The sequence below is a fragment of the Lissotriton helveticus genome, chromosome 6, assembly GCF_964261635.1.
Source record: "Lissotriton helveticus chromosome 6, aLisHel1.1, whole genome shotgun sequence".
Classification (NCBI taxonomy): Eukaryota; Metazoa; Chordata; class Amphibia; order Caudata; family Salamandridae; genus Lissotriton; species Lissotriton helveticus.
Window position 1 is genome coordinate 1,894,705,365 of NC_136067.1, and position 26,601 is coordinate 1,894,731,965.

The 26,601-nt window shown below is 45.4% G+C and overlaps 1 protein-coding gene across 1 annotated transcript in view; it reads right to left on the reverse strand.

Moving 5' to 3' along the window:
* Positions 1 to 26,601, reverse strand: part of NVL (nuclear VCP like) — a 502,294-nt gene that overhangs the window by 234,504 nt on the left and 241,189 nt on the right. Inside the window, exons 15-16 of the mRNA XM_078649847.1 lie at positions 18,482 to 18,586; positions 8,979 to 9,041 (exon numbers count right to left, since the gene is read on the reverse strand). Of these exons, the coding sequence (XP_078505973.1) occupies positions 8,979 to 9,041; positions 18,482 to 18,586 (168 nt within the window). The remainder of the gene's footprint in view (positions 1 to 8,978; positions 9,042 to 18,481; positions 18,587 to 26,601) is intronic.

The following is a 26,601-nucleotide window of genomic DNA, read 5'->3' on the forward strand; positions in this document are numbered from 1 at the left end:
GAGTCTATGGCTTCTCGGATGCTGTTAACATCCTCCGGGTCCCGAAGGATGCTCGGTGGGAGGGTCCATCGTCGTTCCCGGGGGGTGCGCGCTAGTGGATCCTGCAGCATTAGTTCCACATGTGCGTGGTCCGATAGCGAGATATCCGAGATGACAACCTTCAGCGTGTCCCGGGTCAGGTGTAAAGAGGTAAAGAAGTGGTCGATGCGCGAGTAGGTTCGGTGGGAGTGCGAGTAAAAAGTGTAGTCACGGATTCCTGGGTAATGGTAGCGCCACGCATCGACGAGCCCTAGGTCCGTAATCTGCTCCCTTAGCGTAGATGACATCGCGCCGCTAAACGCATTGTCCCCGCGGTCTATGTCTGGGTCCCATACTAGATTGAAATCCCCGCCCAGTATTGTACGCGGTTCGCCGGTCTTAAACTGTTCCCGTAGGAGCGACTGGAGATATTTATCTTGCGACTGGTTGGGTGCATATACATTACCTAGAGTGAACTGTATCCCTCCCACCTGTACCGTGGCCCGAAGGAAGCGTCCATCTCCACTCTTGTAGGGTTTTGTGGATCCCCGCCTAAAGCCAGCTCTGCACAGAATTGCCATCCCCGCCGTTTTAGTGTCAGCCGATGCCCAGAATTGTGTGGGGTATCTGGGATGCGCCATGCGGCTAGTGTCCCCCCGCAAAAGATGTGTCTCCTGAAGGAAGATAATGTCAGGGGAATGATGGAGAAGATAGCGCCATACCTGATTCCGCTTATTGGGGGAGTTAAGTCCTTTGACATTGAGTGTCAAGACCTTTAGGGGTTTAGGAACATTCACCTCCATGACACTAAGGGGGTTAGAGCCGCCTCATCGCCCAGTATCCTCCACCCTGCGGAGCGAAGGGGATTAGCCTCCCCCACCCACCGCAGTCGCGCAGACACCTTCAATAGTCTCCGGACCACCACACTACACAAAGGGAGAAGGGGCCAAGTACAGGGAAAGCTCAGATGAGAAGTAGGAAGAGTAGAACGAGTAGGAAAAAAGAAAGTACATAGAAGGTACATAACCACAACAGGCCAACATGGCCGTAGTATAATATCCCAGGTTCCGGGCATCCTCTACCCCAGGGTTTGGATGGTCTCAGGAATGTCACTTCCTATGGGACAAAGTTGGGGGTGTTATGCTGAAGATATGGGTCCCGGTTGCCCCGAGGCCCGTCTGCCCCGGTGCCCAGGGCGGCTTCGGGGGTAATTAACGCAAGTTCATCACAAAGGTAGGCGTGCCATAGCAGTCGGCTCAGAAGCGTCGGGTCCCAACGGTGAGGAGTCCACTCCTGAACTGTAAGGCCGCAGGGATCGACCCTCATGATCACCTTTAGGGGAGCAGCGGCACCCCATGTTGTTCCACTTCAGCCCCTTTTCTCGCTGTTGACTAGTCAGGGTCGCCTCCAGTGCCCAGCTGTCCCCACGCATTGGTGCGGCGGGCTCAGCTCTAGGAGTGTACTCCGCCTACGTTGTCAGGGAATGTAGTCTCATAGGGGCCGCAGAAGTGCAGGCGTCGTCCTATCGCCTTTCGGGGGGCGCAAGGCCGCGAGGGTTGTCCATTACAATATCAGGGATTGTGGCGGTGTTCTCCTCGCTGGCCGTTGACCACCTAAGGTCGGGAGTCGGTCTTCATTTCACGGAGTGCGAGGCTTCGAGAGATGCCCCTCGCGGTCATCTTCAAGGGAGCGAATGTGCTCTATGATATCCTGCTTGGCCTGAGACGTGGAGCAGTCATCCATTGGGGGGGTTCGGCGACGTCGAATTACCGTGGTCCAGTCCGGTCGGGCCGGGAGTCTCTCTTGGCGCTTGGAGCGGGAGGGGCTGCGCTCCGGGGATTCCGAGAGTCTAAGCAATTGTGCCGCCTCGCGTTAGGAGCGGATGACTCTGCGCTTGTCTTCCCAGCGAAAGATGAGGGCAAAGGGATGTCCCCACTGGTAGGGAATATCGAGAGCCCGCAGCTTCTCTGTCACCGGGCGGAAGACTTTCCTTCTATGCAGCGTGTTGGGGGCCAAGTCTTGGAAGATTTGGATCTTGTGCCCTCCGTAGCGTAGGTCCTGCTTGTCCCTCGCCGCTTTCAGTATGGCCTCCTTCTCCGTGAAGTAGTGCACTCGGGTTATAATGTCCGGGAGGAGGCCAGTCTTGCCTCCCGCACCGAAGATTCGATGGGCACGGTCCAAGAGCGGTGGGGGGGCTTCTTCTTTGCCCCACACCTCGTGTAGGAGTTGAGCCACATAGGCCATGGTGTCAGTCCCTTCCTCCCCGAGTGGCACACCCCGTATACGGAGGTTGTTGCAGCGCCCCCTATTTTCAAGGTCCTCCTGCTTGACCTGGAGCTCGATGTTTTGCTCCTACAGGGTCGCCACCCTCTGCCACAGCTGCTCCATATCTTCTGTGCGCGTATCAACAATTTTCTCGAGTCCATCAACCCTGTCTCCCAGCTCGGTCACTTCCTTGCGCAGCTCTTTGACGCACGAGTGCACCTCCGATCTCAGGGACCCTATCTCCGATTTCAGGTCTGCCATGAAAGAGGACATGAAGGCCTGGGTCACCGGAGGGGAGTCAGCAACAGGTGGCGGCACTTCTTCAGTTGGCGCTGACGCTCCTGCTTTGCCCCACATGGCAACCACCAATGTGCCCTTAGGCGCCGCCGCCGGGTCCGCCTTGCCCCCTCTGCCGCGGGTCATTAGATGTATTTTTAAAAACTAATATGCTAATGAAGACAAAATCTTACAATTCTAATGCACATTTAAAGTTGTTAGCTGAATGATAATTCAATTTGAGTTGGGGAGACTTACTGCTGTGGTAGTACCCTTTGTGGCACACATCATGTGATGATTTGAAATGTACTTGATTACAAGGATTTAATATTGATAAACGTTTTCCTAGCATTCTGCTGATAACTTCATCTGTAATGTTTGGGTGGTTACTACTAATAAATCGTTCTTAGGGTGGTCATAGTGTAACGTTAATACATATCATCAGCATTTTACAGTGATAAAATATGCTAGTAGCTCGGCAGGACTTTCCTTGAGCAGAATTAGCTCTCACTACAGAAAAGGTTGGAGACCCCTGACCTAGAGTCTCAGGCCACCAGTTGTCTCCCCAGGCAGAGACATCTTTTCCAACCAGCAAGACCTCAGTCTTGCTGGCATTGAGCTGTAAGTAGATAGAGGTCATCCAGTTAGTTACTGCTGTTAAACCCTGTTTAACTTGGATGAGCTCAGCCCGGAATCTTCACTCAGCATCACCACCAACTGAGTGTCATCCACGTATGAGGTTATGGATAACTCCCATTGTTTGGCGACCTCAGCTAGTGGCTGGACGTAAAGATTAAATAACGTCGGGCTGAGTGCAGACCCCTGGGGGACACCCTGCTTAATAACTCGTTCCTTTGAAAGTACCGGGGGGTGGAGACCCGGAAGGATCTTCCGGTCAGGAATGCTCTGAACCACTCCACTGCCTGTCCCCCAACCCCCACCGCTTCCAGTCTGTACAGCAAAACCTCGTGTGATACCGTGTCGAAAGCCGCGCTGAGATCTAATAAAATCAGCGCAGCCGTCTGCCCGGAATCCAAAATGGTCCGCAGATGTTCCGTCACACTTAGTAGAGCGGTTTCCGTGCTATGCCCCGCACGAAAACCATGCTGAGTGGAGTCCAAGATGTTATTGGCATAGAGAAATTTCGTCAGAGTAGTATTGACGTGAGACTCGGCCACCTTAGCTGGCCAGGGGAGCAGCGAAATAGGCCTAAAATTCTCTGGCCTAGTAGGATCTAACATAGGTTTTTTAATAATGGGAGAGACACAGGCATGCTTCCATCTGGTGAGTATAGTGGCAGTTTTAAATGACGAGTTAATAATCTGCCAAAGAGAATCAAGCACAAGCATGGATGCCTCTCTGAAGTGGGCGGGTTTTAGAGGGTCCGCGGGGGAGCCTGATTTAATTTTCCCACACAGTTTAAGGAAGTCATCAAAATTTAAGTCAGGTACAGTCATAAGCTTATTGGCTGGCTCAATGTTTGAGGGAGCAGGACAGGGTACAGTTGGAAAAGAGTCATAGATCGCCCGCACTTTGTCTATGAAAAAAGAGGCCAATTTCTCACAGTGTAAGTAGGAGGCGTCCGATGATCCGGCCATTTTTTTGGCGCTAAGATCTTTCAGAATCTTAAAAATGGTTTTGGAGGGGTTCTGACTTATTCTGATCTCGTTCGCATAGTAAGCGGCTCGCGTCCTACATATGCTTCCGTGATAGTTATTTTGTGCTGCGAGGTATTGAATCTTTATTACTGGGTCATACGATTTTCTCCATTTACGCTCAATTACTTTGCACATTTTTCTAAGGATGGTAAGCGCTTCATTATACCAGGGGCTGGACTCCTGAGAGCGCGCCCTGATCCAATCCGCCGGGATCAGTGAGTCCAGAGCCTGGTAAAGCCAGCTACAGAAGTTCTCATATCCCTGTTCAGTGTTAGCGCCGACTTCCAGGGGGTTATCTTTAAGCAGGGCGTGGAAGTCCTCAAGGCGTAACTTTCGCCATGAACGCTTGAAAACCCGTAGAGCATCGCTCAAAGTGGACGGGTCATGTATAGGTATAGACATAATGACCAACATGTGATCTGACCAGGGGACAGGAATAGGCACTTCTACCTTGGCTTCCTCTATATTAGAAAAGATGGGGTCTAAAAGATGTAAATGGCCTCCCCTATGGGTGGGACTCCTTACTAGTTGGCAGAGTTGAAATGCAGCCAAGTCCGCTAACAGGATTCTTATTTTATTATCCGTGGTGAGGTCGAAGTGAAGGTTCAGGTCCCCGAAGATGTTAAAGTTAGCTGTCCCTATAGCCAAGGAACAGACTGTTTCTAGGAGAGCTTTAACAAAGCTGCTACCCTGTCCGGGGGGGTCTATATATTAGGAGACTTGATAGAGTTAGGTGGGGATTTATCTTTACACTATAGCGGGCACATTCACAATCCTCAATATCCAACTTAGAAAACACGCATGAGTATTGGGATTTGACCATAACCCCGATGCCTCCACCCTTGGATTGCCTGTTCAAAGTGTGAGCTGAATATCCCGGAGGAGTGGCCAGATTAATGACGGTATTCATGTCCTCTTGGAGCCAAGTCTCCGTGAGGAACAAGATATCCAACGAGTGTTCCTCAATCAAGTCATACACCTCCACGTAGTGTTTAGCCAAGGATCTAATGTTCAACTGTGCTATCCGTAATGGTTGTTGAGGGTGGTTGATAGTAAGGGACGGAGGTGTAATAGGCTTAGGGAGAGTATATCCACATTCACACTTATAAAGGCTCTTCAGGTGATGTGGTGATTTTTTAGTACAGGAGGTTGCCAAAACATTGAGGCCTAGGAGAGTGTCTCTGGTATAACAGTGACTGATCTTATTGTCACAGCCAGGGTCCCTGGCGAGAGGCGACGTACTGGCACGGACGGGCGCAGACGGGCTTGCCTTTGGCGTTCCTGCTGCACGCGTCCGCTTCGCGGAGACCCTGAGGTGTTCATTTTATGTCTACCTGTGCCCCGACAACTAGCCCGCTCCGATTCCTCCCAAGATGGCGGCTGTGATTGGGCGGCAGTTCCTAGTGGTGTAACAGCGTCCCCTAGGCTGATCCTAAATCGTCAGACTCCGGTAAGCTGGAGGCGGCAATGCAGTTTGTCCGACTTGCGTGGAGATTAAAAAAGTGCTCTAGTGCAGAATGCGGCGCAAGTACATTTTTATAAGTGAGGATAAAAGCTCCCGGCTTCCGCCTCAGGACTTGCTTACTGTGTAGCACACAACATGTAAATATCTTTAAAATAACTGCACACATTCAGCAGTTAGGAAAGCAAAAATGAAATATTTTTTTTTGTAATTCTGAAGTGTGATGGAAACAAAGATTTTAATATGCTCAAAACAAATCAGGACAATTTACTTGGTGATGCACAAATGATATTCACTGAAAGACGATTTCCACATATCATTTATGTGCAATATAGTTTTATCAGTAAAACTGTGTGTGTATGTAAATGTAGTGGTCATTTAAATGGAATATGTGCAGTCGGTAAATGACAGTGCGCTGCCACACCATGCGTTAATTACATTTACAATAATCGACTGGCTCATGTGCATTAAAGCTAGGAATGTTGTGAATGTTCTTGTTGCCAAAATCGGGTTGTAGTTCAAAAAGGCTTGGAAAGCACTGGGAATGTTTTCAGTGCCAGGTAAACTGCTATGAATTCTAGAGTATTTAAATTTAATTTATATTTATTCATAGGATTTCTAAAAAGCCTATACCATTTTGACACTATATCAGAGGATTAGATGAAGGAAGGCGTAGGAGCGACATAATCAGGGTTTGGGTGGAAGGGCGCAGACAATACGGATGTCCGTAGACAGAGTAGACGTGATGAAGTTCTTTGTGTAGTCAGCTGCCAGTAGGAGTGGGAGAGATCTTTAGCGAGTCAATAGCGCAGGAATATTTCCTAATAGCAGTCGTACCTCATTTTAGTGACATTAGATTCTAAGATGGAAGCCAGAGGAATCTGATGAGTTCATACGAACCGGGAGAGGTAGCTGGGTGCAACGCCATAGCCTTGTGGGTGAGATAGAGTGATATGTGGGCTGTAGAACAGATCTACAATGAGGAGCTTAAAATAATGAGATAAAACATTTTCATTATGTTCTTCCTGTCTCTTAATGGTATGTTTTGTCGAAGCAGGCTATCGTAAAGTTGAACTAGTCATGGTTGTTGTGTCAGGGGGTGCATTCAAGAGGGAACAGTCATTGGTGGTGTCTGTCTACATAAGTGGACCAGCTCTATATGTGTTGGTGGAGAGAGGCTGAAAACACATAGAATGGCTGGTGACTAGCAGGCTCATGCTGAAGTCAAGGGTTTCCTAGTCGATTCTTCCTCTTGCTTCTTTAACCCATCACCAGACACTCCTCGATTCTTTGTCTCACTCCTGTAGGTTCTTGGTCATCCCTGCATTTTTACATTCTCACTGCTTTTCTGTCTTTTTCTGTTTTGCTCTGCATTAAAGTTTGTTGAGGAAAGATAAGTGTCAGCCCAAAAAAGATGTGTGTTGGCGGACCACATCTGCAACTACCAGCTCAAGTTAAGCACTGGGTTCATCGTTCCAGTTCAGAGTTCTCATCTATAAAACACCAGGATCTCTTCCCTGAAGGGTGTTTTGGTTTTATCAGCCTTTGGCAATGAATGAATTAAGGCTATGGGTACGCAGATGCTGGGACAAGAGCAACTCTCTGTTCAAAGATCTTCTGTTTGCTACTTGCAATACAGCCCTGACATCACGAAGGCATACTTCATTCCATAAATGAAATCAATTTCAAGCTACCAAAAAACTATATTTAATATCACAATTGGTGTAATGGGTTAAGACTCAAGCTCAATAGAATGTGTTTTCCAAGATTATTGTTATGTTAGGAGGGTGGTGTCAAGTAACCTGCAATTTGGTTATTAACTGTAAATGAGAAAACCTATTTAAAATGCCTATCTGGTTATGCTAATCTTCTAGGTAAGATTTTGAGAGTAAGCCATAAAGACAGCGGAGGACAATCTTGGCGCTCTATTGCTGTTAGGCGACTGACTGGCAGGAAAGTTAATGATGTGTTTGCTGCTCTAAATCTGCAGTCTCTCTTAGCAATATTCAATGGATGCTAATAAACCACAACAAACTAACAAAGTTCATAAGTGCCATTTAGAAAATAAACTGAGAGCATGTTCAATGTTAGCCAAAAGGTCTTGCTCTCTGAGATTATGTTCTGACTCATTTGTTTTTGCAGTACAGTATTTACAATGTTATGTAATTGTATTATATTTTAGGGCTTATATTGCCTAGAGACGTATTTGTGTTGCATCCACAACACATAAATAGACAAAGATTTACAGCTGCTTTGAAAGAATTATACTGGTACTTGATTAAACAGATTCGTCTTCGAACAAGTCAATATAATTTTTTTTTTAATCTACTGAAGCCCAACGCTTGGGTATCTGAGCAACACATTAGACTATTTTTAGTTTGGCGCATACTTGAAATCTATGGATGGTGACTGTTTCATTTCACTTAGCATCTGCGCCATGTGTGAACACAGGTCTAGGATTGCCAGATACATGCCAAATGTTCAGAATATTCACTTAAGATAAATGTACATACAATTAATCAAGAACGGAACTCATTTAGACAATGGAGTGTTTCGAAATCTGGCAGTGGTCCAGTTCTCCTGAACATGTTGCTCTCATCTGGTCTAGATTCATGTTTGAGAAGTAGTTTTCAGCAGGTTAGAAATTCTGTACACGCTACTTCTCACACCGATCTCCAATTTAAATTCTGGTGGTTTTAACGGGCATAACTCACTACTATACATATTTATATTTAAAATATTGTTCTTGTCAGGCTATCTCAAATTCATCGTAATCGCTTCGTACCCCTCGTCTGGTCTGTTTGCTGCCTGTGGTTGCTCCTCTTCCTTGGTTCCAGGTGCCCTTTAGCGGTCATTGGTAGCATTGGGTGTCATAGAAAACTTTGAACAAATAAATACATTGATAAAAATGATTCTATCGTTCATCGCAGATCAAGACATTCCTTTATGAACATACCTTATTCAAATACCCACAACACTCCAAAAATAATTAAATATGAAATATAACATTTTGTAAGGATTAGGGATTTTCCAATTTTAGATGCTGTGAAAATATTACATCAAGGAGCTTCATTTTTTTATGTGATTGTTAAACATGAAGGTCTGCTCCACTGATCTGCAAACATGCCATTGCCATAAATGCTAATTTTCAATGACATGAATCTGCATTAAATGAGGGTGGATATGCCCACCAAAATATAAATGTCATGTTCAGGAGCTGTACACATTTTTAATGCACAGTTATTAAAATGCAAAACAATGTACAAGGCTTACGGGGTACATTTCGACACACAACTTACCATATTTAATAATTCTGGACCTTTCACTGAGATAAAATTTAGCCCAGATTCATTTGCAACAGCCTGCAAAATAAGAAAGATAGCAAAAAGACATCATTAAATATTTATGAATTACAACGAACTGACAGAAACCAATTTATCTGCAAACGAAAATGATTCCAAAATAAATATTCATCAGGAAAAATTATTCTACTAAGTATAGTTCACAACACCCAAGAGTGGTCTACCACACTGTCTATTAGAGATGCTCCATTGAGTGACGGCTCACCAATGAGAGGCGGTTATACTGGCCTGCAACCCTAATGCCACCAAATTCTCTTTTTTTTTTAAAACACACTTTATTGAGTACCAGAAAAAAAGATGGCAATGCATCATGTCAAATACATTATGGTATTTTCGTTTTTCAATCGTGCACAGGTATCAACTTTGTACAGACTAAAGAATAGATTGCATATGTCAATAGACCATAATACAGTCAGTACGAGTATGATGCAATTGGTGAAGGCATAAAAGATGCAATAGTATCATTTGAAATGATTGCATTGTGTAGTTTTGAAAACAATTCCAATAACACCACCCCTCCCCCGGTCTGCCGTTTCTTGTGTGATTCTCAGCCCAGTGCATTCGGTAAGATATCAGTGTCAGCCAGTTGCCACTGGTGTACGGTTGGAGTGTATATTGGCCTATACGGAACCTGCGGCTCGTGTACTTCATATATAGGTGGGTAAGTTATGGGGTTGGGGTGATGTGTGTAGGTAGGTGATTTATATGTTTAAAACTTTCCAGCATAATGTCCCATTCCATAGAGATGGGAGTGTTTCCGTACCCCTTGCGCTTCCTCCCGTCAAAGTGCTGTGCTTTCGGCACTGCACCATCGAATCACGTCGTCCTGCCATGTGGGTAAATGAGGGCATCTAGGGGACTTCCATCTCATGGTGATCGCTCTTATGGCCAATATAAGAGCGAGTTCCAGGAAACGCAATTGGACCCCAGCAGGCATTCTAGAGTGTTGTCATAGATTGTGAGGTGTGTGACTTCCCCGAGTGCATTCCGGATCTTTCCCCAATAATCACGGAGTTGAGGACAAGCCCATAGCTTGTGTAGAAAGCCAGCCTCTTCTACCTTGCATCGTGGACAGCAGTGTTGGGCTTCAGGGAACATGCATTGTATTATCTTTGGGGTTAAGTAGGATCTGTGTAGATCCATAGTTTGGATAAATTTAAGTTTCACGTTACGAGATACCCGCTTGGGGTGTTCTAGTATGCTCGCCCATGCTTTACTGGTGAGTTCACCAGATGCTCTTTAAGACTCTACATATGACCAACTTAAGTGTTACTCTCCAGCATTAATTATTTATTGTTGAATTTATATACAAATTATGAGATCAATATATCCATATGTCTTCATATTTACCCTTCGCGTTGGTTCCACTAATAAATGCTGTGCATTTGGTTAAAGCACTAAGTGTGCTCCTAGTCAAAGATTTTCTGTAGTACCCAAAGAAAAACAGTCTTGCCATCTTTAAAATCTTTAGAGTGTTGTCATCTAACACATCACTACCCACAAGGCATGGAAGAGGACAGCCTTTGAAAAAGACTTACTTACGTAATGATCTTTCTGGTTGATAAAATTTCTTTTTTCAGATTCCTCACCTTATGAATATACTCCAGGTGCCAGACTGAATCTGGAAAAACATGTTCCCAGCAATTGCTTTTCCGCACATTGAGACAGCACCTGTAAATTCCAGTTGTAGGTTAAATCCACCCTAGACATAACAACTTAAGACTGTATAATGCACCAATTACTTAGCTGGTGTCAGTTCCTTCTAAGTTTTCCTTGCTCTTTTAAAGCAGAACGAGAGGAACCAAGAGAGTTTTTCTGAGAACAAGAAAACGACGGAAGCATATTTGCATACCTTGGGATTTTCTTAACCACAAAACTAAATCATATGGGGAGGAGGAAGGGCAGTAAGGGATCTGCAGAAAGATATAGTATTGACCAAAGATATTGTTATGGAACATAAGTAACGTTTTCTTCTGATCAATACATCTCCCCTAAGACTTCTCATCTTATGAACGCGACCCACAACACAAAAAAGCTAGGAGTAGTGCCAGTTAACTGAGGAAGTCATGCAACACGGTACTGGCATAGTAGCCATCAGCGTGTGCTTGAGCCATGAGACAGCAACATTTTGCAAAGGTGTGCTACATAGATTATTTGACTGCCTGGGTAATCTCAGTCACTGGGAAGCACCGGATGAGAGCTGTAAAGGCTTACACAGTCCTTGTGAGGTGTGCAAAGTGCCAGTCAGAGGTTTGTGCCTAATGTGGAACAGGTCTTAAGTTGGCCCAATGTGAAATTGTACGTTTGGTAATTGGCTTGTCATTCCTGGCTGCTGTAAAGTCCAGAAAGAGCTGATTATCCACTCTGTCTTGTGTAGTCGATGCAGTAAGATAAAGCATGCCTGGGGGTCCAGTCTATATAATCTCTCCTCCCTCTTGGAGGGATCAGTAGGAGGAAAGAAGAATGGAAGAGTGAAGGGCTGGCCTATGTGGACAGGTGATACAACTCTCACTAAGAAGTTAGGACAGGTAAACAAAACTGCGTGTTTGGATAGAAAAGAGTGAAAGATGGCCAGATCAAAAGGCCATAACTCACTGACCCTACAGGCTGCACTTACTGCCACCAAACATACAGTTTTCAAACCAAGCTAAAAAGCGGAGCAACTGTGCATGGTTCAAATGATGACATGCCTTTCAAAATCAAATCACCCAGATGAGCTCGCCTTCCCATAGAGGAGACCCTCAAAACAGGGTCCTGAGACTGCACTGGGCTGAATGGACAGAGTTGGAGGAGCACACACACAAGTGCATGTTCAGGAGAACTGAGAAGAAAACCTGCACCTGAACTGAGAGGCCCCCTGATGTTGGGGCCAATGCTGTCTAATGCGCCACTGAATGACCTTCATATGCTATCTGGCGTGCAGCACCAAGAGGATGCATAAGGCCAACAGGTCCTGCAGGCAGTAGTGGAATTCGAGTTTAACTCAAAAACATAAGAATCATATTATGAAAATCTGCAATCCTCCGACAAAAGAAATAAGCCTTCATGCAGGTTGTGTCCAACATTGCACCTATGAAGATTAGCCACTGTGTGGGAACAAGGTGAGACTTCTGGGCAGTGACTGAAAAGATGACATCATGGCAATACTTAGGTGAACACTCATCGATCGACCAAATGGTAGAAGCACAAACTAGTTGCATTGGAACCCAACGTTGAATCGGAGATAACACCTGTGACCAGGGAGGTTTGACAGATGGAAATTGGAATCCTCATGACCAAGGGACAGCAACCAACGACACGCATGGAGGGCCACCAGAACTTGTCCTGTCAATTGCAAGCATTTGGAAATTGTTCCTTCAGATGAAGAGGATTAAGAGCCATTTGACCAGGATGGCCAAGAGGCTTCTTGTCCTTCCTGGGAATCAAGTAAGGAGAGTAAAACCTTGTGACTCTCACGTCCAGGGTTTTGCCCCTATTTCTCCTATGTTCAACGTAGCAAGGACCTCTGCCTTCAAGATCAAAGCATGTGTCATGTACCACTTCCTGAAGGAAGGAACACAGTCTACTAGGAAGGACAGTGGGGGAGAGCAAAATCATTGTGGATAAGATAAAGCACCAAGCAATCTGTTCTGGGAATCTGCCAATTGGTGGTGAATGGGTAGATCTGCCCCTTCCACCAGAAGGTGTTGGAGGGGGGTCAAAGGGGGTTTTGACACAGAAGATTGAGCAACAATTGGGAGAATGGAGCTATTGCTTGTGTTGTTGGTGTCCACCCTTGCCTCCAAAAGAGCTATAAAGCTGCTTAGGTGTCTTGACCATCTGGGAAGACTGCTGCTGATGTAATGCTTCAGCTCCTATAGTATTTCTGCTAGTGGAACTGCCTCGCTTGGGAGTCCTAACTCAGCAAGCACTTGGTGGTGCAAATATTCTTCAAGCTATCCAGGGAGGAATCTGCCTCCCACCTGAAGAGCTGCTCAAATCAAAAGATATAAAACATTTGTGGTAATTGGATAAAATGGCCGTAATCAGTCTTCCTGACCTAGTCTGTGATAGTCTGGACACCTCCATACAGTTCCTGAAGTGCTGCCTGCCAGCAATATTGCTTAATCCACCTCCAAGGTGATTACACCAACACAGCTGGATGCAATCCACTGGCTTGTCAGGAGACTACCCCTGGGTCAACGTCCAACCAACCGGTTAGGCTGGTCACAAATTTCAACCAACAGGCTGATCTTGTAAACAAACTAATGCGCAAACACTGGCACGTGTTGAAGACTGATAAATCCTTGGATGAATTCACCTCTAATAGACCGATGATCACCTACAGGAGGGGTACCACACTTAGAAGCATACTTAGTCCAACGGTGCCAACCCCCTGTAGCAAGGACGAATTGGCTTTCAAGACACACACAGGGTTTCCACAAATGTGGTACATGTGGGGTGTGTAAGTGGGCAGTAAACAACACCACGGAATTCTGGGGCCCGAATGGGAAAGATTCTGTATCCAGCAGAATATAAATTGTCTGACAAAATTTGTTGTGTATGTGATTACTTGCAAATGTATGAAACAATACGTAGGGAGCACTATTCGATGCCTAAAAGATCGCATCAGCGAACATGCGAGGGCACTGAAGCAGGGTGATCCAAGATACCCGATGGCCATACATGCTTTAACATGTGTTAAACAAGGGCCATATAAACAATTAACTTCTATGGTATTGAAATGATTACACCTCATAAAAGAGGGGGGAATAGGGAGTTAGCTCTCCGCAGGGCAGAGGCAACCTGGATAATGCGTCTGAACAAGGTACATCAGGGGCTTAACTCCGATCATGAGCTGCAATATTTCCTGGGGGACTAGGAAATCCAAGAAAACCAAACTTGACGCATAGAGATACGGTATCTGTTGACTGTGGGTATGATGGAATCTGTAACATCCATCTTATGACTGAATTACATATGCAACGATGTTAGACTGTATACGTGGTAGCTACTTATGTTGTAATGAGTATGCGAGCAGATGGCGTTGTTATTGATAACATGTCATTTGCAGTCGCATGAAGCTGGTTTTTAACAATTTGACCGCAGACACGGGATCATATCTGTGGTTGTCATTCAAGTCACAATGTAATCACCTATCATTTCTCTCTAATCTATCCTCTTTGGCTTCCGATGAACAGAAATTGATATGACATGACGCTTTAGTAGCTTAGCACTCGATTTTCTCTCACTTAAAGATATTGACTCTGACTTGAGGAGGGTGATTAATATCATCACAAACCTCTTTATGTAACTTTGGGTTACATGTGGTATTGTTTAATGAAATGTGTTGGGGAGGCTTGGTCGCCAGACTTATATGGACCTGGCATTTTGGAGATTGCAATCACTCAGTGGAAGCGTCGAGCGTATCTTGTAGGATATGCCCCGTTTTCCTCCGAGTCTTTGTTCTAAAAATAATTCTAAAATAATTTTCGCTGATTTATACACTACGACAGGGCACTGGGTAGGCTTGGTGAAGTGCACTAGGTCTTGGTCGACAATAGCGTTTACTCACTTCTGGCTCGACACCATCTTACTTCCGCTTTCAGACGAATGAGGTCAGCGGTCTAGGAGCGCAAATAGTATTTCATGAGAGATAAGGATTAGACCTGACACTTCCGCATTCACACGCGGAGAAGCGGGTCGGCAGTGATACTCAGGCTGCAACACACATGGAAATGTCCGACAGGTAAGTGGCGTATTGAAGACGCGTGTTAAAAATAGTTGGGGTGTCTATCGTGTACGGGGCACTGCTCGATGTGAGGGCTCAGAGGGTGCCTAGAAGATACACCGATGTGTTGAGACTTGAGGAATTTTGAGCCTCGCTATAACGAGTGGGGCCAGATGCGCCTTTTCTAGACTAAACTTACATAACTAGAGGATACCCTCGTGGTTTTCTTTAAATTGGTATCGCCTATACCTCATTGTACTAAGCGAGAATAGTACACATAAGGTCAGGTGTTTCATAGCAATGGTGCAGATACTTTATACACCAGCTACTAACATAAGGTAAACCTGTGTTTTCCTCCTCAGCATTTTGCATTCTGCCACTAACCAAAAGACGCGCTGTTGATTCACCTCGGCAAGATCATTCATTTTCACCCGATAGCCGGGACGGAAGTATAACCGGCAGAGAGGTATGACTCTCTTATGTATTTCGGGTGGTTGAATGGTGTAATGAATAATTGAACTTTAAAAAAAAGCAATTGTTACTGATAGTTTCCTTGGCATTATTTTCTTCACAGTAGACTAATTGCGGAAACTACTGCCTTTGGGTAAGATGCACTTTGAGTGCTGTGACATAGGGTGAACCTCTTTTCTCTTTCTCTATTCTTTTCTCTTCACCAAAGTATACACCAGAGGTCACTGAGTAACATGAGTGCCCCTGGTTACAGAGGCCGTGATGACTATAATATTTGAAATATATGTGTGTCTTGAGGCTTGCACTGTATATATCCTTTTGCACCAAATGTGTACTGTATAAGAATTAGCGTTTTGTAACATGGCAAATGCATGGTCAAATGACACTTTTACACACTTTACACAACTCACATACAGCTTGGGATTCTGTCCTCTGGGTGTGGTCTGTGTGCTCGCACGTGCTGTCACTGGAACACATTGATACTGATAAAAAAGTGGGGATGTAATTGGTGCAATTACATGCTTGTAACATGCAACCATTGTACATCTTGTAGAGCCCTGATGAAGTCGTGGGCGACGTGCCCTGACGAAACACGTGTTGGCTGGGCGATGTGATTAAAACAGATTTGAAGAAACACTTCTATCAAGACTTCGGCTGCATACATTATTTGTGTTGCTTGCAGACTGTGATTACTTACAGTATTTATACTGCCATATTTTGACGTGTGCACAGATCTATGTTGTAACAATGCTATATGGATCTTGGTCCTAATGGGAGGTTAAAGGTTGTCCTCTATTCTGTGGCACCGTTATACAAGTTTTTGAAGAACAGATAAATCACGTTACACACGGGAGGCGCCACTTTCTGGTCGACATAACAAAAACCTGTTCCTTGTTTTGGGCTTGTCAGGAGATGGTTGAACTTTCATGATATCTTAGTAAAGTCTGAATTCTTGAATTGTAAGACAGTTTACAGCTCTGTCTCTAGCCAATGAGATAATGTATTATTTTTTAACTTTGCATATCCAACTGCATCTCTACAGGTCTGCCCAAGACCCATGTTTCAATTATACTAGCAATCTGTGAAATAGGAGACCTTGTCATAGGACCTAAATTCTAGTCTGAGAATGGAATGCAGTTCTTAATCATTCTAATTTGAGGATAATCTGCAGGTTTGCATTCATCCAGCAATAAACATTTTAGGTAGGGATGAAGGTCATTAATATAGTTATAATGCCATTGCATATTCTTTTCTAAATCGTGCTATACATTTTACTATCTCTTCAGGTAGGTATGCCTCATTTAGGATTTCACTCTGCTAGTCAGCATTAGACCACGCCAAACATGGCAACCAACACTGAGGACTTGGAGCCAGATTTATGACCAATTTTAGCATGCGCAAACGGGTTAGCGACCAGTTTACACATGCTAAAATTGTCATGGCCATGTACCAACACAATTTTGCAAAAAAGTGTTAGGAGACTCGCTATTTGGAAGGGGCGTTCCTCAAACGCATGTACTTATGTTTTGCAACCGCAATTGCTGTCGCAAAACACTTGCAATTACCACTTAATTCAAGTAGGTGGTAATGCATTTGCAAATGGGAAGGGGTCCCATGGGGACACCTTTCCCTTTACAAATGGATGCAAAATTATTTTTTTAAGGGCAGTCAGGGGTCCCAGAGACCACTGCCTGACCTTCAAATATGAAACAAAAATGTTTCATTTTTATTTTTCAAATGCATCCCGTTTTCCTTTAAGGAAAACGGGCTGTATTTAAATTAAGAACCTGCTTTATTTAAAAGCAGTCCCAGACATGGTGGTCTGCTGAGCCCAGCAGGCCACCATCCCTGAGAGGGCCTGTCATTCCCAATGGTCTCGCAAATTGCGAGAGGCTCATTAATATTAACGCAAAAACAACAGTTGATGGACAGAATGCAGTCCCTTGCTCACTTTGCCACTGGATTCAAGCAAGCCTGGCTTATGACGGCCGAAATGCCAGAAACCGGTCCTTGTTTCCGGTCCAGGGAAGGCATGGCTTGGTAGTTCGGGCTGGACTGTTCCCATGAGGCACAGGGTCAGACTGATTTGCATATGGCCATATTTGAACTGGGGTGGCAGAGTGGGCTAAAGAACGGTGATGGATTAAACCCAGATCTTTTGACTGGGTGTGAGTGTTTGATTGGTTCAGATGCTCCGTCCATCACCACCCCCTTTTGTACCACATTAATATTAATGTGTTTCGCAATTTGCAACACCATTGGGAATCGCAAACAGAGTTAAACACACTGTAGTACATTTGATTTTGCGTCCCACAATTTGCGACTTTCAATTTGTCGCATGTTGCGAGGTGCAAAATCAAATGGTCGTACATCTGGCCCTTGGCTTCTACATTCCAACAATAGGGGGGTGTTCGACAGACTCATTTCACACCGTATCTGATCAAGAATATACCTGTGCTATCTTTAATCTAACTCAAGATGCTTGACAAATGAGCACTACAAGTAAAAGGTTGTCTATTGGCAAGCAATCCTCTACTGAAAGAATTGTCTTCAGGTCTGCACTCCAATAAGAAGGTGCCCTACAGACCTGCACTTGTCTTATGGGAAAAATGGTGTTCAGTCCTTTAACTCTTCCTTTGGAGATGATTTCACCTAGATAAACACCCTATGGTTTGGAATTGTTAAACAGGTATACATCACTCAGGCATACATACTGTACAGTTGTGCTTCCATTTCCATTGGCAGTAGTATAGAAATATGCAGCTCTATAATCCTCATATGCTCGACATGGCTAGTAGCACCCTCAATATGCATTCAACAAATCTACAGCTTTCCATGAGTTACACAGATTAGTAACATTCAGCCAATGAATGGCCATTCTCGAGGTCTGGCATTCAATCGATCAGAAGACATTACACCAGTCTGTAGCAGCCTTCAGTTAATGGTTATTTTAAAAGGCTGGGCATTCACTCTATCAGTGGGTGTTCTATCAGTCTTCAACATCCCACCAATCATTAGTGAATTAATATTGTCTGTACTATCCAACTAATCGGGGTACACAATACAAATCTGCATGGACATAATCTGTAGACTGGAATCCCTTCTGTCAAGGTTTTCTGCACGCACACCATTCTCTGAATTCGCAAAAGTTTACCCCTGCCCACCGATCAGAAACATGCGCTTCACAGGTATTGCTTTACTTACTCCCCCTTGAGACCACCATATTAATTCTTTTCTCGATATCAGGTGAGAATTTTACCTTTGCCAGCAATGTTTTGCCACACCCAGGAGGTCCAGCAAGCAGGACTCCTGCAGGAGCAGCAAGGCCAAGTGCTTTAAACTGCTCTGGGTTGCGAACAGGAGCCTTGGAGAAAAAGAACAAAAGATCCAAGTTTAGTAGCAAAAATAGCTTATACAGAGCTTAAAACACTGGTTTGAATGACAAAAGTACACCTGCTACAAATATGTGAAAAGGGTAACGTCCACATCATGGTAAAAGAAAGTCAGTCACAGGCCAGTGGTGCTTACAACACTTTAGTTGGAAGCCAAGGACAGTTCTGTAGGGACTGGAACACTACAGGCAAATGGTAACGCAGAATGTATCCTCCACTACGCTGCCATCCCTTATCATCTTTATAACCTTGTCCTCTATCTATTAGCAGATTGTATAGTTGTCAGAACGTCAAATCATATTTTTTGTGTTAAAGCGTCTGGTAGTGTGCGGCACATGTATATTTGGATGTCAAAACCAGAAGGCATTGTGTTGTCAGCTTGGACCAACTATAGAAACAGACCCTAGAATACAGAAAGCATTTACCTTCAAACTTGGATCAGCTATAGAATCAGGCACTGGCTGGTTAGAAAGCAAAGTGTTTTTTTTGGGGTGTGGATCATTTATAGACACAGACCATCGTTACTACGGAATAATGTGCTTTCCACCTTAGACCAACTACAGAATCAGACCGTGGCTAGTAACAAAGCATAGTGCTTTCAAACGTGGAGCGAATACAGAATCAGACCCTGGCTGATAAAGCATAGTGATTTCAAACGTGGAGCGACTACAGTATCAGACCCTGGCTGATAAAGCATAGTGCTTTCAACCATGGAGCGACTACAGAATCAGACCCTGGCTGATAAAGCATAGTGCTTTCAAACATGGAGCAACTACAGAATCAGACCCTGGCTGATAAAGCAAAGTGCTTTCAATCGTGGAGCAACTACAGTATCAGACCCTGGCTGATAAAGCATAGTGCTTTCAAACGTGGAGTGAATACAGAATCAGACCCTGGCTGATAAAGCATAGTGATTTCAAACGTGGAGCGACTACTGCATCAGACCCTGGCTGATAAAGCATAGTGCTTTCAAACATGGAGCGACTACATAATCAGACTCTAGCTGATAAAGCACAGTGTTTTCAGATGTGGAGCAACTACAGAATCAAACTCTGGCTGATAAAGCATAGTGCTTTCAAACGTGGAGAGACTACAGTATAAGACTCTGGCTGATAAAGCACAATGTTTTCAAATGTGGAGCAACTACAGAATCAAACTCTGGCTGATAAAGCATAGTGCTTTCAAACGTGGAGAGACTACAGAATCAGACCCTGGCTGAAAAAAAGCATAATGCTTTCAAACGTGGAGCAACTACAAAATCAGACCCTGGTTGATATAGCATAGTGCTTTCAAACGTGGAGCAACTACAGAATCAGACCCTGGCTGATAATAAAGCATGGTGCTTTCAAATGTGGAGAGACTACAGACTCAGACCTTGGCTCATAACAAAGCATAGTGCTTTTAAACATGGAGCGACTACAGAATCTGACCCTGGCTGATAAAGTACAGTGCTTTCAAATGTGGAGCGACTACAGGATCTGACCCTGGCTGATAAAGCATAGTGCTTTCAAACGTGTGATCTACAGAAGCAGACCGTGGCTGGTAACAAAGCATAGTGCTTTCAAACGTGGGATCTACATAATCAGACCGTGGCTGATAATAAAGCATAGTGCTTTCAAACGCGGAGCGACTACAGAATCAGACCCTGGTTGATAAAGCATACAGCTTTCAAACACGGAGCGGCTACAGAATCAGACCCTGGCTGATAAAGCATAGTGCTTTCAAACTTGGAGCGACTACATAATCAGACTCTGGCTGATAAAGCATTGTGCTTTCAAACGTGGAGCGACTACAGAATCTGACCCTGGCTGATAAAGCATAGTGCTTTCAAACGTGGAGCGACTACAGAATCAGACCCTGGCTGATAAAGCATAGGAGTTTCAAACGTGGAGCGACTACAGAATCAGACCGTGGCTGATAATAGAGCATAGTGCTTTCAAACACGGAGTGACTACAGAATCAGACTCTGGCTGATAAAGCATACGGCTTTCAAACACGGAGCGACTACAGAATCAAACCCTGGCTGATAAAGCATAGTGCTTTCAAACTTGGAGCGACTACATAATCAGACTCTGGCTGATAAAGCACAGTGCTTTCCAACATGGAGCGACTACATAATCAGACCCTGTCTGTTAAAGCATAGGGCTTTCAAACGTGGAGCGACTACAGAATCCGACCCTGGCTGATAAAGCATAGTGCTTTCAAACGTGGAGCGACTACAAAATCAGACGATGGCTGATAAAAAGCACAGTGCTTTCAAACGTGGAGCGACTACAGTATCAGACTCTGGCTGATAAAGCATAGTGCTTTCAAATGTGGAGCGACTACAGTATCAGACTCTGGCTGATAAAGCACAGTGTTTTCAAACGTGGAGCAACTACAGAATCAAACTCTGGCTGATAAAGCACAGTGCTTTCAAACGTGGAGAGACTACAGAATCAGACCCTGGCTGAAAAAAAGCATAATGCTTTCAAACGTGGAGCAACTACAAAATCAGACCCTGGTTGATATAGCATAGTGCTTTCAAACGTGGAGCAACTACAGAATCAGACCCTGGCTAATAAATAAAGCATGGTGCTTTCAAATGTGGAGCGACTACAGACTCAGACCTTGGCTCATAAGAAAGCATAGTGCTTTCAAACATGGAGCGACTACAGAATCTGAACCTGGCTGATAAAGCATAGTGCTTTCAAACGTGGAGCGACCACAGTATCAGATCCTGGCTGATAATAAAGCATAGTGCTTTCAAACGTGGTGTCGACTACAGAATCAGACCGTGGTTGTTAATAAAGCATAGTGCTTTCCAACGTGTAGTGACTACAGAATCAGACCCTGGCTGATAATAAAGCATAGTGCTTTCAAATGTGGAGCGATTCAGAAAAGGGGGTGGTGATGAACAGAGTGTCTGAATTAAGCAGACCACTCTTACCCAGTCCAAAGATCAGGGCTTGATCCATCACCGTTATTTAGCTCACTGCCCCATCCCAGCTCAGAACCTGGCTTTATGCAAATTAGTCTGTCCCTGGCCCAGTGCATCATGGGAACAGGGCAGACCAAACTACCAAGCCTATTCTTCACCAGAAAGGAGACAAGGTTCCGGGGACCGGTTTCTGGCATTTCAGCCGTCGTCGGCCCGGCTTGCTTGAATCCTGATGGAGCAGTGAGCAAGGGACTCATGTCTGAGTATACCCTGCCACACCTATAGTGGCCAAAAACGATTCAGAAAAGGGGGTGGTGATGAACAGAGTGTCTGAATTAAGCAGACCACTCTTACCCAGTCCAAAGATCAGGGCTTGATCCATCACCGTTATTTAGCTCACTGCCTCATCCCAGCTCAGAACCTGGCTTTATGCAAATTAGTCTGTCCCTGGCCCAGTGCATCATGGGAACAGGGCAGACCAAACTACCAAGCCAATTCTTCACCAGAAAGGAGACAAGCTTCCGGGGACCGGTTTCTGGCATTTCAGCCGTCGTCGGCCCGGCTTGCTTGAATCCTGATGGAGCAGTGAGCAAGGGACTCATGTCTGAGTATACCCTGCCACACCTATAGTGGCCAAAAACGATTCAGAAAAGGGGGTGGTGATGAACAGAGTGTCTGAATTAAGCAGACCACTCTTACCCAGTCCAAAGATCAGGGCTTGATCCAACACCGTTATTTAGCTCACTGCCCCATCCCAGCTCAGAACCTGGCTTTATGCAAATTAGTCTGTCCCTGGCCCAGTGCATCATGGGAACAGGGCAGACCAAACTACCAAGCCAATTCTTCACCAGAAAGGAGACAAGCTTCCGGGGACCGGTTTCTGGCATTTCAGCCGTCGTCAGCCCGGCTTGCTTGAATCCTGATGGAGCAGTGAGCAAGGGACTCATGTCTGAGTATACCCTGCCACACCTATAGTGGCCAAAAACGATTCAGAAAAGGGGGTGGTGATGAACAGAGTGTCTGAATTAAGCAGACCCCTCTTACCCAGTCCAAAGATCAGGGCTTGCTCCATAACCGTTATTTAGCTCACTGCCCCATCCCAGCTCAGAACCTGGCTTTATGCAAATTAATCTGTCCCTGGCCCAGTGCATCATGGGAACAGGGCAGACCAAACTACCAAGCCAATTCTTCACCAGAAAGGAGACAAGCTTCCGGGGACCGGTTTCTGGCATTTCAGCTGGTGCAGTGAGCTAAAAAACGGTGATGGATCAAGCCCTGATCTTTGGACTGGGTAAGAGTGGTCTGCTTAATTCAGGCACTCTGTTCATCACCACCCCCTTTTCTGAATCATTTTGTCCACCATAAGCGTGGAAGGGTATACTCAGATGTGAGTCCCTTGCTCATTGCACCATCAGGATTCAAGCAAGCCGGGCCGACGACGCCTGAAATGGCAGAAACCGGTCCCCGGAAGCTTGTTTCCTTCCCAGTATAAGAATTGGCTTGGTAGTTTGGTTTGCCCTGTTCCCATCATGCACTGGGACAGGAACAGACTAATTTGCATATAGCCAAGTTCTGAGCTGGGATGGTGCAGTGAGCTAAAAACGGTGATGGATCAAGCCCTGATCTTTGGACTGGGTAAGAGTGGTCTGCTTAATTCAGGCACTCTGTTCATCACCACCCCCTTTTCTGAATCATTTCAAATGTGGAGCGACTACAGAATCTGACCCTGGCTGATAAAGCATAGTGCTTCCAAACGTGTGATCTACAGAAACAGACCGTGGCTGGTAAAGCATAGTGCTTTCAAACGTGGGATCTACAGATTCAGACCGTGGCTGGCAACAAAGCATAGTGCTTTCAAACGTGGAGCGACTACAGTATCAGACCCTGGCTGATAAAGCATAGTGCTTTCTAACGTGGAGCGACTACAGTATCAGATCCTGGCTGATAATAAAGCATAGTGCTTTCCAACGTGGTGCGACTACAGAATCAGACCCTGGCTGATAATAAAGCATAGTGCTTTCAAATGTGGAGCGACTACAGAATCTGACCCTGGCTGATAAAGCATAGTGCTTCCAAACGTGTGATCTACAGAAACAGACCGTGGCTGGTAACAAAGCATAGTGCTTTCAAACGTGGGATCTACAGATTCAGACCGTGGCTGGTAACAAAGCATAGTGCTTTCAAACGTTGGATCTACAGATTCAGACCGTGGCTGGCAACAAAGCATAGTGCTTTCAAACGTGGGATCTACAGATTCAGACCGTGGCTGGCAACAAAGCATAGTGCTTTCAAACGTGGAGCGACTACAGTATCAGACCCTGGCTGATAATAAAGCATACGGCTTTCAAACGTGGATGGACTACAAAATCAGACCCTGGATGATAAAGCGTAGTGCTTTCAAATGTGGAGCAACTACAGAATCAGTCCCTGGCTGATAATAAAGCATAGTGCTTTCAAATGTGGAGCGACTACAGACTCAGACCTTGGCTCATAACAAAGCATAGTGCTTTCAAACCTGGAGCCACTACAGAATCAGACCCTGGATGGTAAAGCGTAGTGCTTTCAAACGTGGAGCAACTACAGAATCAGACCCTGGCTGATAAAGCACAGTGTTTTCAAACGTGGAGCGACTACAGTATCAGACTCTGGCTGATAAAGCACAGTGTTTTCAAACGTGGAGCAACTACAGAATCAAACTCTGGCTGATAAAGCACAGTGCTTTCAAACGTGGAGAGACTAGAGAATCAGACCCTGGCTGAAAAAAAGCATAATGCTTTCAAACGTGGAGCAACTACAAAATCAGACCCTGGTTGATATAGCATAGTGCTTTCAAACGTGGAGCAACTACAGAATCAGACCCTGGCTAATAAATAAAGCATGGTGCTTTCAAATGTGGAGCGACTACAGACTCAGACCTTGGCTCATAACAAAGCATAGTGCTTTCAAACATGGAGCGACTACAGAATCTGAACCTGGCTGATAAAGCATAGTGCTTTCCAACGTGTAGTGACTACAGAATCAGACCCTGGCTGATAATAAAGCATAGTGCTTTCAAATGTGGAGCGATTCAGAAAAGGGGGTGGTGATGAACAGTGTCTGAATTAAGCAGACCACTCTTACCCAGTCCAAAGATCAGGGCTTGATCCATCACCGTTATTTAGCTCACTGCCCCATCCCAGCTCAGAACCTGGCTTTATGCAAATTAGTCTGTCCCTGGCCCAGTGCATCATGGGAACAGGGCAGACCAAACTACCAAGCCAATTCTTCACCAGAAAGGAGACAAGCTTCCGGGGACCGGTTTCTGGCATTTCAGCCATCGTCGGCCTGGCTTGCTTGAATCCTGATGGAGCAGTGAGCAAGGGACTCATGTCTGAGTAAACCCTGCCACGCCTATAGTGGCCAAAAACGATTCAGAAAAGGGGGTGGTGATGAACCGAGTGTCTGAATTAAGCAGACCACTCTTACCCAGTCCAAAGATCAGGGCTTGATCCATCACCGTTATTTAGCTCACTGCCCCATCCCAGCTCAGAACCTGGCTTTATGCAAACTAGTCTGTCCCTGGCCCAGTGCATCATGGGAACAGGGCAGACCAAACTACCAAGCCAATTCTTCACCAGAAAGGAGACAAGCTTCCGGGGACCGGTTTCTGGCATTTCAGCTGGTGCAGTGAGCTAAAAAAAGGTGATGGATCAAGCCCTGATCTTTGGACTGGGTAAGAGTGGTCTGCTTAATTCAGGCACTCTGTTCATCACCACCCCCTTTTCTGAATCATTTTGTCCACCATAAGCGTGGAAGGGTATACTCAGATGTGAGTCCCTTGCTCATTGCACCATCAGGATTCAAGCAAGCCGGGCCGACGACGCCTGAAATGGCAGAAACCGGTCCCCGGAAGCTTGTTTCCTTCCCAGTATAAGAATTGGCTTGGTAGTGTGGTTTGCCCTGTTCCCATCATGCACTGGGACAGGAACAGACTAATTTGCATATAGCCAAGTTCTGAGCTGGGATGGTGCAGTGAGCTAAAAAACGGTGATGGATCAAGCCCTGATCTTTGGACTGGGTAAGAGTGGTCTGCTTAATTCAGGCACTCTGTTCATCACCACCCCCTTTTCTGAATCATTTTGTCCACCATAAGCGTGGAAGGGTATACTCAGATGTGAGTCCCTTGCTCATTGCACCATCAGGATTCAAGCAAGCCGGGCCGACGACGCCTGAAATGGCAGAAATCGGTCCCCGGAAGCTTGTTTCCTTCCCAGTATAAGAATTGGCTTGGTAGTTTTGTTTGCCCTGTTCCCATCATGCACTGGGACAGGAACAGACTAATTTGCATATAGCCAAGTTCTGAGCTGGGATGGTGCAGTGAGCTAAAAAACGGTGATGGATCAAGCCCTGATCTTTGGACTGGGTAAGAGTGGTCTGCTTAATTCAGGCACTCTGTTCATCACCACCCCCTTTTCTGAATCATTTTGTCCACCATAAGCGTGGAAGGGTATACTCAGATGTGAGTCCCTTGCTCATTGCACCATCAGGATTCAAGCAAGCCGGGCCGACGACGCCTGAAATGGCAGAAACCGGTCCCCGGAAGCTTGTTTCCTTCCCAGTATAAGAATTGGCTTGGTAGTTTGGTTTGCCCTGTTCCCATCATGCACTGGGACAGGAACAGACTAATTTGCATATAGCCAAGTTCTGAGCTGGGATGGTGCAGTGAGCTAAAAAACGGTGATGGATCAAGCCCTGATCTTTGGACTGGGTAAGAGTGGTCTGCTTAATTCAGGCACTCTGTTCATCACCACCCCCTTTTCTGAATCATTTCAAATGTGGAGCGACTACAGAATCTGACCCTGGCTGATAAAGCATAGTGCTTCCAAACGTGTGATCTACAGAAACAGACCGTGGCTGGTAACAAAGCATAGTGCTTTCAAACGTGGGATCTACAGATTCAGACCGTGGCTGGCAACAAAGCATAGTGCTTTCAAACGTGGAGCGACTACAGTATCAGACCCTGGCTGATAAAGCATAGTGCTTTCAAACGTGGAGCGACTACAGTATCAGACCCTGGCTGATAAAGCA